The sequence below is a fragment of the Haliaeetus leucocephalus genome, unplaced genomic scaffold, assembly GCF_000737465.1.
Source record: "Haliaeetus leucocephalus isolate CR32 unplaced genomic scaffold, Haliaeetus_leucocephalus-4.0 Scaffold251, whole genome shotgun sequence".
NCBI classification, from domain to species: Eukaryota; Metazoa; Chordata; class Aves; order Accipitriformes; family Accipitridae; genus Haliaeetus; species Haliaeetus leucocephalus.
The window spans coordinates 11,915,725-11,928,327 of NW_010972687.1; the positions used below are offsets into that span (position 1 = coordinate 11,915,725).

Consider the following 12,603-nt stretch of genomic DNA (forward strand, 5'->3'; position numbering starts at 1 on the left):
CCAAATACTGAGCCTATAACATCTTTTACTCTGGAATTGTTTGTGTCCTGATGTAACAGTTTGTGCTCATGGAACTCCATTATACCACTGTCTCTGCAGTTTAGTACAGATTTCATCATTCTATCATGTTAACAACTGGTTTTAGGGAGTAAGAAAATGTTAAAGAGTAAATAGTGCATAATACAATAATAATATGCATAATTGTGCATAGTCTTCTTTGATTAGCTGTGATCATAGAAAAAGGGATATGGAATAAGAAGTGGGAATTTTACTGCTGAAATTCAAATAAATGCAATATTCCCAAACTGCAAAATCCAGGGTCACAATCACTGTGAAATCTTCACCAAAAGCTTGTGATCTGTGGGAATGTGTACTACCTAGGCCTCTTTCATTAAACTGTTTTCACAAATATAAAAACCTAATAAACTTTCTTTGGTAAATGCTATACTGCTTTCTACTAGTTTCAGAAGGGGACATAGTACTGTTTTATTTTTTTAAGGCATATAAAGAGAGAAAGTACAGTCAATTAATGAAATCTTTCGAGTGACGTGCATAGGGATCTTCAAAGAAGATAGGGATCACGAAATACAATAAAGTGCTGAAGATCTATAGAATCCTTACGAAGCTCAGAAATCACTTTCCATTCTCTAGGAATGGGCTCTAATCACATGCATACACACAGAATAGGAATAGCTTTAAAACTTAGACTTTGACAATCAATATTCTATTTAATGGACTCTTCCTCCCACTCAAAAAAAAAAGAAAAAAGCACAAGGAATACTGAAGTCAGAATATCTGTGTCATGAAACATGTATTGTACTTTGTAAGAATGTGTCATTATGTAGACAGGGCAAGATTTCCTAACAACTTAATTTTCTGGACCTGAGGGGTGGGGTTTTTTTGGTATATCAAATCATGGCAGAGTACAGTGCTACTTGGCACCAAGACTATGTTCAGTGACTTGGTTGCTAATGCAGCACCTTCGCACTTAAAAATTAAAAAAGGCACAAAAGGAATGAATTGACTCATACAACTGCTTTGGGCAGCTAAGCAGACTAAAGATTAAGTGTAAACAGGCTGGCTCCTTCTTTAAGAGGTCACAATTCTTTATTTTCATAGATGGTTATATTAAAACATCTGGTCTTCAAGACACACCTTTGTGGCCAATACGAAACTCCTATAACTTCAACAATTAAAGAAAAGAACCCTCTAGCTGATTAGTAACTCATGGCTTTATCTTGATCTTTCTTTCCCTTTAGAACTATGTCTTTTCCTCAACTGGCAGTTTCAAGAGCTTGCCATGAGCTAAAGAATTCATTATCAGTCTTCAAAACAATTTACCATGAAGTTTAAAGTAGTAAATTAGTGCTTAAGGAATTAACTTTGGGAATGTCAAATATAAAAATTGAGCCAAATACAGAGTAGACAATATTCTGCCTTGCAGGTATATTTAATGCAGTTGTGCATATTAGGATGATTAGTTGTACAATTAAGTCTTCTACTGATCACCACAGTAATCTGCATCACAATCAAGAAAGTTACACACATACCACTTGCAGTCAAAAGGAAAGAAATCCTGTATATAAAGGTTTCCAATGTATTTTTTAAGGAACCTTCCCTTGAAGATCCTTGCAGAAGCCCATGGTATACACGCTAAATCAATGCAACAAAACTTCCAATAAAATTGTGGTTTAATCCACCTGGCAACAAAAGGGTCAAGTGGCATGAAAAAAGCTCAAGTCTGCAAATTAGTTATTGACACTAATAGGTTACTCTTCAGAGAATTTTCACCATAAAGTTGTCTGCAGGCTGCAAGTGTTTTTCTAATGCAAACGTAACTTATGAAAAAGAAAAAGGGTAGGCCACCAACTGAAAGAAAACATTTATTGAATCAAAGTCAATACTTTCCTTTTAATATCTACAAGCCAACACTGAACTGACTTTATTCAAGAATGAACACAATGTACAAAAAAAGTATGTCTGTTATAAAAATATGTCAATTTTTTTTTTCCTGGCTATTGAGCTGAAAACATTTTGACAAGTGCAAGATAGTGGCTTAAATTTGCTTACCAAACCTATTACCAATGACAAAGTTCAAATAATTTTGTAATCATAGTATATTTAAGACTCATTGATAAAGTGGCATTAGAATTGTTGACACCTAAAAAAAAAATACCACTGCACTGCCATGTGTTTATGCACCCAGACAATTGAACCTCTTGATCTTCTGTCGTCACCAATCAGTACCTTTATCAGTGAAGACTATCCAACCTAATTCGAACTATTCAACCAGATAATTGACACCTACCACTGGAACACAACTTAGGGAAGGCAAACTACCTCGATGGCCCTGTATTTTGTGTGCTGTTTGCGAACTGAGAGAGAAGAGTAGGTAGGTTCATACATGATTAAATCAACCTGACAGCTACTGCCATGTGAAATCAGGGAAAGGATGGAAAAAGAATAAGGAATCATTTATGACAGCAATCTATATTTACGAACACATGTGTGTTTACGTATAAAAATGGATCTGACTAGGCTCAGTTATGCCTTGTTTGCTTGGATGTTTTTTTTTTCCCCACATAAAAATTTAACTCAACCAGGACTAAAATCATTGACTTCTCTCAAACCACCACTAAAGAGGAAAAAAAAGGACCATTTACAGACATAATCTGAAAACAGTGCAATATTAAAATACAATTTCACAACGTGTGAAAGAAACATGCTTTGGAACCTGAGCAAAAGGCATTTTACTGACTTAGTAAAAAGTCACCCTGTGTGTTGTTTTCATTGGCATCTGTTCTGCCAGATTAGTATGTTGCTCATAGCAACTTCCATGGCCCCTAAATATTTAGTACACAGAAACTGCCAACTACTTAGAGGGGTCTACTAAACTTTTCAGCTAATATTGCAGGCAGTCTGACATGCTGCTACTGGAAATGACCATACAGCCTAAAATTAAGAAACATTGGAGAAAGAAAAAGAAGCAGCCAAACATGATGCTTTTCTTCTTTAAATAGATTAAAGCGCTTCCACAACACTTAGATACGGTACTACACTGGTTTACAGTCTCAAGGTCAGCTCTTTCAAAATAAATATACTGAACATTTACAACAAATGCCTCATGAATGCAAGCTCTCTCTTTATTATCTCAAGACCAGTTGGATAAAAACTAAAATAAAGACGTAACTCTGAAGCAGCTAAGTTACAAGTCCTTTTTCAGAAACAGGCATGACTTGGTGCCACAGCAAAATTTTTCACCAGTCTGCAGTAAGCAATTTTTTTTTTTACTTCTAGCACCAAGCGGGCCACCATACGAAGCAACCTCACAATGCATGCGGTCATCTACTCTGCTGATTTTGTATGAAATAATAATCTGTGCTTGCAGGTCCCAGACCTTTCAAAAATGGGTATGAACAATAGATGATTGAAGACATTAATGGAAACTTATTTCTAAATTACTTGAGTGAAGAAAAGATTTAAAGACTAAAAAGCAACAGAATGTTGCACGTTAGTATTTCTGAAGGATGAGGGAAGCTAAGGTTGGTGCTTTGATTTACCTTCAAACAAACAAAAAGCTAAAAACAATCCTAAACAGCTCTATGTCCGTGATACTGGTAGAGGCCAATGTGTGCATGCCACTGAAAGGCACAGTCGGACCAATCTGATAAATGGCATCATCAGAGCAGAACAGCAATGTTTCACTGGAGCAATCACAAAGGGTGAACAATGAGCCATCACTTCTCTTGTCATGAGCACAGAAAGCAGTCACCAAGGCAAAAGAGGGGACACAGGAAAGAAGATACAGGAACTCACATAAACCTGGAAGACAGAAAACACATTAAACTGAGTTTTGAACATTCTGAGTAACCATTTTCCTACTGTATCATTGCTATTCATTGATTTAACACCATACATATTATCCTTAAATGGATGGAACTGTTGCAAAAATCGTACCCTAATCATACCACAAAATTCTTCTGAGATTTGTTATACAACTAACTTCACTTGCAAAGATTTGCCTACAATATCATCTTAGGTATAAAACAGGCTTATGGACAGACTGATGCAGTCAGGACAATCTCTTGTTCATTGTGTAAAAAAATTAACATGCTTACATTGCACTGAATTTTTTACTCAGAAGTGCATTTTAAAATTGGGCATCGTAAAAACACAGCTATTTATAGGGAGCTAATTATGCAGCAGTATGATTGTTCTTCCTACGGCTCTAAAGGTGCCTAAAAACCAGAGTGCAATACTTACTGGAAAGGTTTCCCCAAGGTTATCCTGCCTTTGTATCTACAAGCTGCATCTGAACATTTGCAGACATGCCACCTCCATAGCCTCCCTTAGACTGCATTTGGTTCTGAATTGAGCTGACCTGGAGACAGAAGGGAAAGAGCAGCAGAGAAAAAAAGAAAGGCAGTTAGTGAGCTATGGCGTCTTCTTGCTTCCAATTTTATTTCCTGTTTAGGTTTGGTTTTCAAGTGCTACTTTACCATTAAAGCTACATTACTTTTGCATGAGGACATGTACAGCGTAGGCTTCCTGGAATTTTCACTTCTGCAGGCAGCTCAGCAGGAGAGGTGGAAGAACTGATGCTGAGGCAGAAGTTTTTCCTCTCTCCCAAAGAAAACTGATTTAGGCTTTCACTGACCCACCTGATTACTCAAAAAAAATTAATCAAATCTCTTACTGGTATCCAACTCTACTCCATCTGACAAGCTATAATTTATTATATGGAAAATGTTCTTTTCCAAGTATGATAAACCAGAGAAGTTGACACCACTACAGTAAAAATATAATAGACAACTTACAAAATATCTGGATAGTATCTGCACTGTGTGGCTAACTTCAGATAATGAAAAAAGGACTTTCTAAACCAAAAAGGAGCTTTTGGTTTGTGGAAGGTTTTTTATTTATCTATTTAGGTAACAGCATACACTGCTTTCCTTAATTGCTACTAGTCCTTTAAATGGCAGAGCATTTACTGTTTAAATCATACTCAATCTATCAACTTCCCTGAAAATAGCTTATTTGAAGATATTTTTAGCCTGATGCAAATAAATACATAAAGACCCACGCCCCCGCCCCCCCCCCAAAGACATGCACATGCCCCTGTGGCTTTCATTGCCTTTATCAACAAAAAGGAAGGGAAACCATAGTTCTTTCCTGCTTGTGTTGCATGAGTCAAAATAATCATCTCCAAATGCCTGCAGGAAGCCAACTCCAACCTTAAAGGTTTGGCCTTTTTCTCTCTGCACCCCAGAGCGTACACAACAAGTACACAATGAGCACAAAATAACATATTCCTTCAAGGCTACAGCTTCTGAAATTGAACTTGCAGAAAGCCTGTGCCTGCAGGGCACCACTTGCAATTATTACATGTACGCTCCTTCATAGAGACCTCAAAACATCACTAGAAAGCTGTATTAAAACAGCACTGGAGAAATACTTCCAAGTAGCATGCATGACTTTTTCCCTGTCTACAAAGACAAAACAAGTATATTCTTTTCCACAGCAAAGCAAAACACTCACACACACAAAATGAATCAGCACAACTCTTTCTTACATACTGTTTCTCAAACCAGTGTCAAAAAAGGAGCCTGTTTTGGGATCTTTGTCTTCAACAGTGGCATATTGCAGTGCTGTCCAAAGGATCTGATTTTTACGTATTCAAGCAGCGCAATGTAAAACCACTTTCTACCTTGGTGCATTGTTCAAATAAGTGATACAGCTGCAGAAAAGCAGCTATATTCACATTTTTCTTCAGGGGAAAGTGTTCAGAGCCAATACTCTAGTGGGTCTGACATCAGAGACTACAAACTCAGTAAGAAAATGTGGAGAAGTGCAAACCACATTCATGGGGTGATGTTTAAGAACTTTCACATTTCACCAAGCTGGTCGTCATCTTCATCAAGGATTTTCTGTTGCTTATTGGAACAAAAGGAGTTTGAATTTAATTTTTTTTTTCCCACAGAAAATTAATTAATATACATGTAAACGTATTCACAAGAATGACTTGAGGATGGCATTAATTTAATCTGAATGAACCCTGCCTCTAGTGAAAAAGAGCTAGAAAACCATCTCCAGGCCATATCATCTTCCACCCTGACAACTTGCTTATATGATTTTAAAATTTTGGAGAACAGCAAATCAACACAAATTGCAAGGCTAAAGTGTAAATTTTTATGATTACTTTTTATAAAGTAATAGAAAGAATAATTTCTTTGTTACTTCAGTCACACATACAGACGTTAGTGTTAGTGGGTAAGGAAGTATATCAGTCTAAAATGCAGAGGCTGTTACACCTAAAGCAAATAGAATGCAGCAAATTAAACTCGACTACATTAACAGTTCAGTGGCTATTTTGTATATGAAAACTTACACAGGAGACGTACAATGTTAAAAACACTGAGAAAAAAGCAGGTCTAACTATTGTAGGCTTATAAGTTGGTATTCTTTCTGAAGCATCCTCCTTTTGAGGCAGTCTGAGCTACAAGAACAAGCACCATGAAATGCAATTATTTTTAGTTTCTCAAATATGCTATTGCCTTCCTTTGATGATATATAACAGCAAGGTTCTTCCCTCTTATGTGTAATTTAGGTAGGATAAGGATTTAAAGATTTTAGAAGGGGAAGAGGTTTGCACCAATTAAAGATCACACAATCTGTTGTGCTGCTTATCTATCTCATTAATTTCCTTCTTTCCTTTTCTTTCCCTCCCTTTTAGAATTAGGAAATAGCACAGATGGTCCTTGACAAAGAAAACAAGGGAAAACTAAGAAAAGGATGGAATACATGAAATCAAAGACTAAACTGAGGAATATGAAGCAGAAGAAGAAAGTGAGAGATTTCACCATGGAATATGAAGGTAAAATAAGAAAGCGATGGGAATGAGAAAGAAACAGTGCACAGGGGATTCCTACTGTTTAAGCGTACCTTTGACAAAGGAGCAAGGCGCCCTACAGAGAAGGCAAAAAAAAAGCAAAATATTTCAGTAGTCAAAAAACTACTGTACTCAGAATCATAAGGACATGTAATAAAGAACAATGCTGATGAAAAAAGGCACAGAGCAGATAGTGGGTGAAGAACCAAATTTATATGGGAAAAGCTAATGAAATTGCAGGAGGTCCTCCTAAGGCATTCAGACGAGAGAAGGCACAAGGAGGTTCACGAAGGAGTATAATGTCCACACTTCAAAAGAAATTAATCAGCAGAAAAACATGTGGAGGTTAACACCATAATCTTGGAATTTACACTGCTAAGAATGGACAAAGAGACTGGATGCAATATTAGCACAGTAAGTTACCACAGAAGAGGCAGGAAAATAAGCAGTATGAAAAAGTAGAGATTTGTGCTTCTGAAGAGAGAGAGGGACAAAAAGGATTATTTTTTACATACAGATTGTTTATATCTGGGATCAGAAAAATCACTCTGGCCACTGATGCAGCACATTATCCAAATGAAAAGTGAGGGAAAGAGATAGCCAGTTATGAGCATTCAAAATTAAAAAGTCTATGTAGAGAGACAATAATGATTGCCTACTATCTGGAGGTGAATTGGATATTACGCAAGGCAAAGGTGAGGGCAAGCAGGGGGAAAGTCTGAGGTGAAACAGCAAAGCTTCAACCAGTGACCACAAACCCCACACAAGGCAGCTCAGCTGTGAGAAAGAGGAAGGTTCTCACAAGAGGAACAACAAACATTTAAAAACCAAAAAGCCATGCTTTAAAAAGAAAGAAAACTGCTCACTTTATTATTTCATTTTATAAAGGCTTTAAATATTAATGTAATAGACTGCATTAAGTAAGTAATTAGCTTTAACTGAATTTTATCAAGTTGAAGCTGTGTTTGTCCATTTAACTTGCTTACAGATGTTTTAGTACAAATCAATTCCCATCCATTATGTTGTTTCTGGGAAAAGGTAGTATACGGTCTGTCACATCAGATTTTCTAGCTTTGCCCTTCCCCAATACACACGGAGTTACAAAAGTTTTCGTCTGATCTCAATAAGCTGTAAACTAGTTGAAACTACAGATGACCTCACTTGCCTACATTAAAAACACCTCTTTCCTTTACAGCTCTGCTCTCTATTCAGATACCTCTGACAGAACTCTTTCTTCTGCCTTGTCAAGAAGTATTTTTCATCATTACCTACATACAATCCTTTTCTAGATTGCATATTACTAACCTTAAAAACAGATTGACATTTCACATAAATACAAAGCTGTGCAAAAGAAATAATAAGCTGATTTTCAGTATCCATCTTAGCCTCTATTTTTCACTTTCAGAGAGATAAAAATCTTTATTGCTCCTATCACCTACAGGAAGCTATAAAACCTTGTGACACTGTTACTTGCTCTGGAAATAATTCACAGTGCAAATAGGGCTACAGAGTATAGAAAAACATCAATAAGGACACCAAAAATATTTGTGTACACTATAAACCAAGCTAAGTTAGAGTTTTACATGAACTATATTTAAAATTACTTAAAGCATCTAAGGTAAGAAATCTAGTCAATTATTGACACTTTTTAAAGCTTTCTCTAAAATACTCTAGTAATATACCTCTATTTTAGTTAGTTTTAGTTTAGTTTTACATGCCATCAGAATGATTTTTTAAAAAAGTATTCTAGACATAGCTTGTACAATATATACAGCATCTACTATGAATTGTCAATAAATACAGGAATTTTAAAAATGGTATTCCATAACCTTGAATGCAAGTGTTTAGGACTTGGAATTAAGATGCTAGCAGGTTGTTCTTCAGTTTTATAGAGATTCTTTCTTATAGTTGAAAGCCTCATTGCTTCAGCCACCATATACATATACAGTGTTCCTGTATTCCAAGATGAAATATTCATCTGCTTATACTTACCGAATTCATTCCACTGAATAGGTCTCCTGATCCTACATGAGCTGTGTGAACAAAGTTTGTTGGCTCCCCAATCATGCTTCGGTCAATTCGCCGTCGTCTTTTCTGAAAGGAAGGTAAAGAGACCATCTAACTGAGAGTCATTCAAAAGGCAAAAACAATGTGTGTCATAAATGTCAAAGTTAACTGTCCGTAGAGTATTTCATACACTGTAAGATATTTTCATAGAGTCAAAAAGCAGAGTCCAAATTCCCAGGTTAACCAAGACGTTGGTAATACTGTCATTTGTTTTTACTTGGAGGATCTATAACAGATCATTAGACCAGCACTGATACCACTCCTAGCATTTACGCCAACAAAACTCTTGTAAATAACCTTAGTATGTTCCACGGTTTATTTAGCAATAATTGGAATGTTTCGTACAGTAACCTCTGCCTATATTTATATTTAAATCATGATGTGGCAGATCAAATTTTAGATTTAGTCACTCAAACCAAGAATTAATGATCAAAGATCATTAGTATAGTCTATGAAACCACTAACTTACAGGATTTCTGATTTGCATGCTGTGGGAACTTATTGTCACTATTTGTAATATACTTCATAGTGATGTTCAGAACAATGCCTTGAGTTTGATCAGGGTTAGTCACAGACATATCTTTACCAAACCCTGTACACTCAGATAAGTTCCAGTCTGCGTGTTTGTAGCAAGGCAGGGTGCCAGATTAGGGACTCTATTCCTGTGCCATGAGACAGAAGACAAGAATTGCTTAACCTCTGCCTCCCCTCTCTCAGAGTGACAGCTTCATATTTTATTAATGTAATAACACGCAAATGAAAAATTGGAGGCAGTAAGGACTTCATCTAATTAAAGGTGCTTTGGTTGCCTGCCTCCAGCTAAGCATTGCATCTAAAGGAATAAAACAAGAAAATCCTATCCTCATTTCTTAGGCCGGAACCAGGGAGCTTACACAGAGCAAATCATGCAGTGTGCAGTCACCATATGCCAGTATCCTGTATTTGAAAAAACCCAATAACCATGAAGCACAGTATGAATATCTCAATTTAAGGTGTGTCATACAAAATAAAGTGTAATAGCTAAAAAACTACTTGAGCTCAGTTAAAAGCTTCCCATCATCTTAAAGTCCACTCAGTCTCATTTTTAAAGGGATCTCCATTTCTAATCTGGAATGAGATCATAAGACCATCCAGACTCAAGACACAAAGGTACATGCCTCACAAGTGGGCTAGCTGCTATTGAAACACAGCTACAGATTAAATCTTTATGAATCAGAACCCACAACTATGAGAATATATCGTGGGGTTTGGCCAGGAAGTGCAAAACACATTTAATCCTTTCATGTACCTTTTGCCTATTACTAAACTCAGATTTCAGTAGGTTTCAGTACCTTACTGCATCATATTAATGGCTGGGGTAAGCAGAAACACATAAAACACTCCCATAGAAAGAGCAAAACAAAATGACCCAATCTATGCCAAAACTATTAGTAAATTCTCTACTCCCAACAAATTTGACAAGATCAACCAAATAAAATAATCATAGCGATAAAAACATCTTCATGTTGTTTGAGGGCTTTCACAGAGAAAACGTTTATGGAAATTAACCGAGATGTCTCAGTTACAGGAAACAGGAAATTAGTAGAGTTCACAGGACCATAAATAGCCACAACAGAATCTATTACTATGTCCCACCAATGCATTAATATTTCAATCTGGAAGTCAAGCTCACTTATATATATAGAAAATGATTTCTTAAGTTATGTATGCTATCAGCTAGTAAAGCATACATGACTAACTTGGGGGGAGAGACCCCACACCAGGTTTATGCTTCCAGTGGATGAGAACTGCTCCTCTGACACGTTCAGGCTGAGGAGCATCTCCAACCTGCATAACGATTATTTTAAATGCATATTGCTGTATTTATATAATATAGTATTGTAATATGCTGTGACTGACACAGAAAGAAGCTCTAGAGAACTGTATGAAACACACCACTCCAATTAAAACACTTAAAATTGTTTCAGTTCTACAGTCATTGCCTCTCTCCCCCTTTTAAAAAATAACAGCCAGAATCAGAGTAATTTATGTGTCTAAACAATACATCCATGATTTCTTAGTTTTAGTAGAGTTTTGAAATGCAGGCTTTTGATGCAGAGAAAATTTAGACAATCTCAAAGCTTTCAGAATTTTTTGTTTCTTTGTTCTGCAAATAACCAAACTCTTTCTTTGGGCAATTTGGGCAACTCAACTTATTCTTCTCCTTTTCTTGTTGCTAAGATTACTGGCATGCCAGTAACAGAGTTAAGTGCTCGATCTTGTGAATGACTGTGGGTGATTCTCTGCTAATTGTCAGCTAGTCAACCAGTAACCACTAGTTGAAGTGAAATGCCATCAAACCCTGTTTATCTTAAGCGAGTTTCTTATCAGAGGTCATCAGCCAGTTACACCCTGGCATGTGCCCACTGACATGATCTCCTTGAAACAGTGGAAGAGTATTTAAATGCTCTGCTATATTAAGACCACAAAGTAGTTCACTCTGAAAGCAAATAAAACTTTTTTTTTTTTTTTCTGCAGGAGAACTCAGTTTGCATTTATATTGGTGTTCTAGCTTAGATCATGAGCATGCTTTTGAAGCAACATTACCAATCCCCATTTACCATGCTTCAGTTTTCATGTCAAAGTAATCTTGGAGTGTACAAATTAGACTTCTTTTGGGTGAAGCTGAACTGGAAGACTAGCTGATACACTCCCATTGCTAATGAACATTTGAGGCCAACGGACCAGGTGAGCCAGTCTGAAGCAGACCACAAAAGAGACATCTAATGCACATCATGATTCCCCAACACCAACTGTTCTGCTGTACTGCATAGCTGCTCTTACTAGGATGTGCCATTTCCACAGACACAGCCTCAGCCAGAACCAAAATGACTAATTAGCATGGATGAAGGGACATTGGGAGTGCTGTAAAAAGTCACCTCTTTTTGAGGAATGTAACACAGGATACAGGAGTAGGGGAGTATGCCTGGAAAGGTTATAATAAAGCTTTTAGAGAGGACACCATAGACATTAGCTTGGCCAGGACTTTATTGTGAAGTGGTATTTTCTGAGACCCTGTGCCTGTAAGAATACCTGCAATACCATTGTTCTAGAAACAATAAGAATTAACACACAGATTGTTTCTTCAGTAAATTTAGTATATTTAATTTGAAAGAAGCTGAGAAGCAGCACATTCATCTCTCACCTAAGGAGAAATGAATTGTATAGTTATGCTCATTTCCCTCTGTGTATCACTTGTGCCTTTCCATACTTGTTTCCAGTGCAAGTCATATGCCTGAGCTGACAGAGCCCAGAGAAAATTAATTCCTGCTAGCCTTCACCCATGCCCCAAACTCCACCTGATAACATACCATAAATAATTAGCCTTAGAATATATATACACCACTAACCATTGTAGTAATGAGATCTGACTATAGAGATGATCTATAATACAACTGCATGTTCATGATGCTAGTGCAAAGGACTTCAACATACACGCACCTGAATATTTGTTATCTTCTAAAGGTTTGTTTGAAACATGTTTCTGACCAAACACATATATGTCCCAACACCGGCAGCCTAACTCAATGAGACCCTATGTCCTGTATCCGTGTTTCTTGTGGATGTTTTCTTAGCAGGTGGGAAGTAGAAGAAAGCTCACATGATTA

The 12,603-nt window shown here is 36.7% G+C and overlaps 1 protein-coding gene across 6 annotated transcripts in view; it reads right to left on the reverse strand.

The window, feature by feature from the left end:
- Positions 1-1,867: 1,867 nt before the first annotated feature.
- CDC42SE2 (CDC42 small effector 2) overlaps positions 1,868-12,603 on the reverse strand; it is an 85,094-nt gene continuing 74,358 nt past the window's right edge. For all 6 annotated transcript variants that reach the window (XM_010568721.1, XM_010568717.1, XM_010568720.1 and 3 more), the window contains 3 exons: positions 8,882-8,983; positions 4,264-4,381; positions 1,868-3,822 (listed from right to left, as the gene is read on the reverse strand). In XM_010568721.1, coding sequence (XP_010567023.1) covers positions 4,283-4,381; positions 8,882-8,983 — 201 coding nt within the window. In that variant the 3' untranslated portion in view covers positions 1,868-3,822; positions 4,264-4,282. The remainder of the gene's footprint in view (positions 3,823-4,263; positions 4,382-8,881; positions 8,984-12,603) is intronic.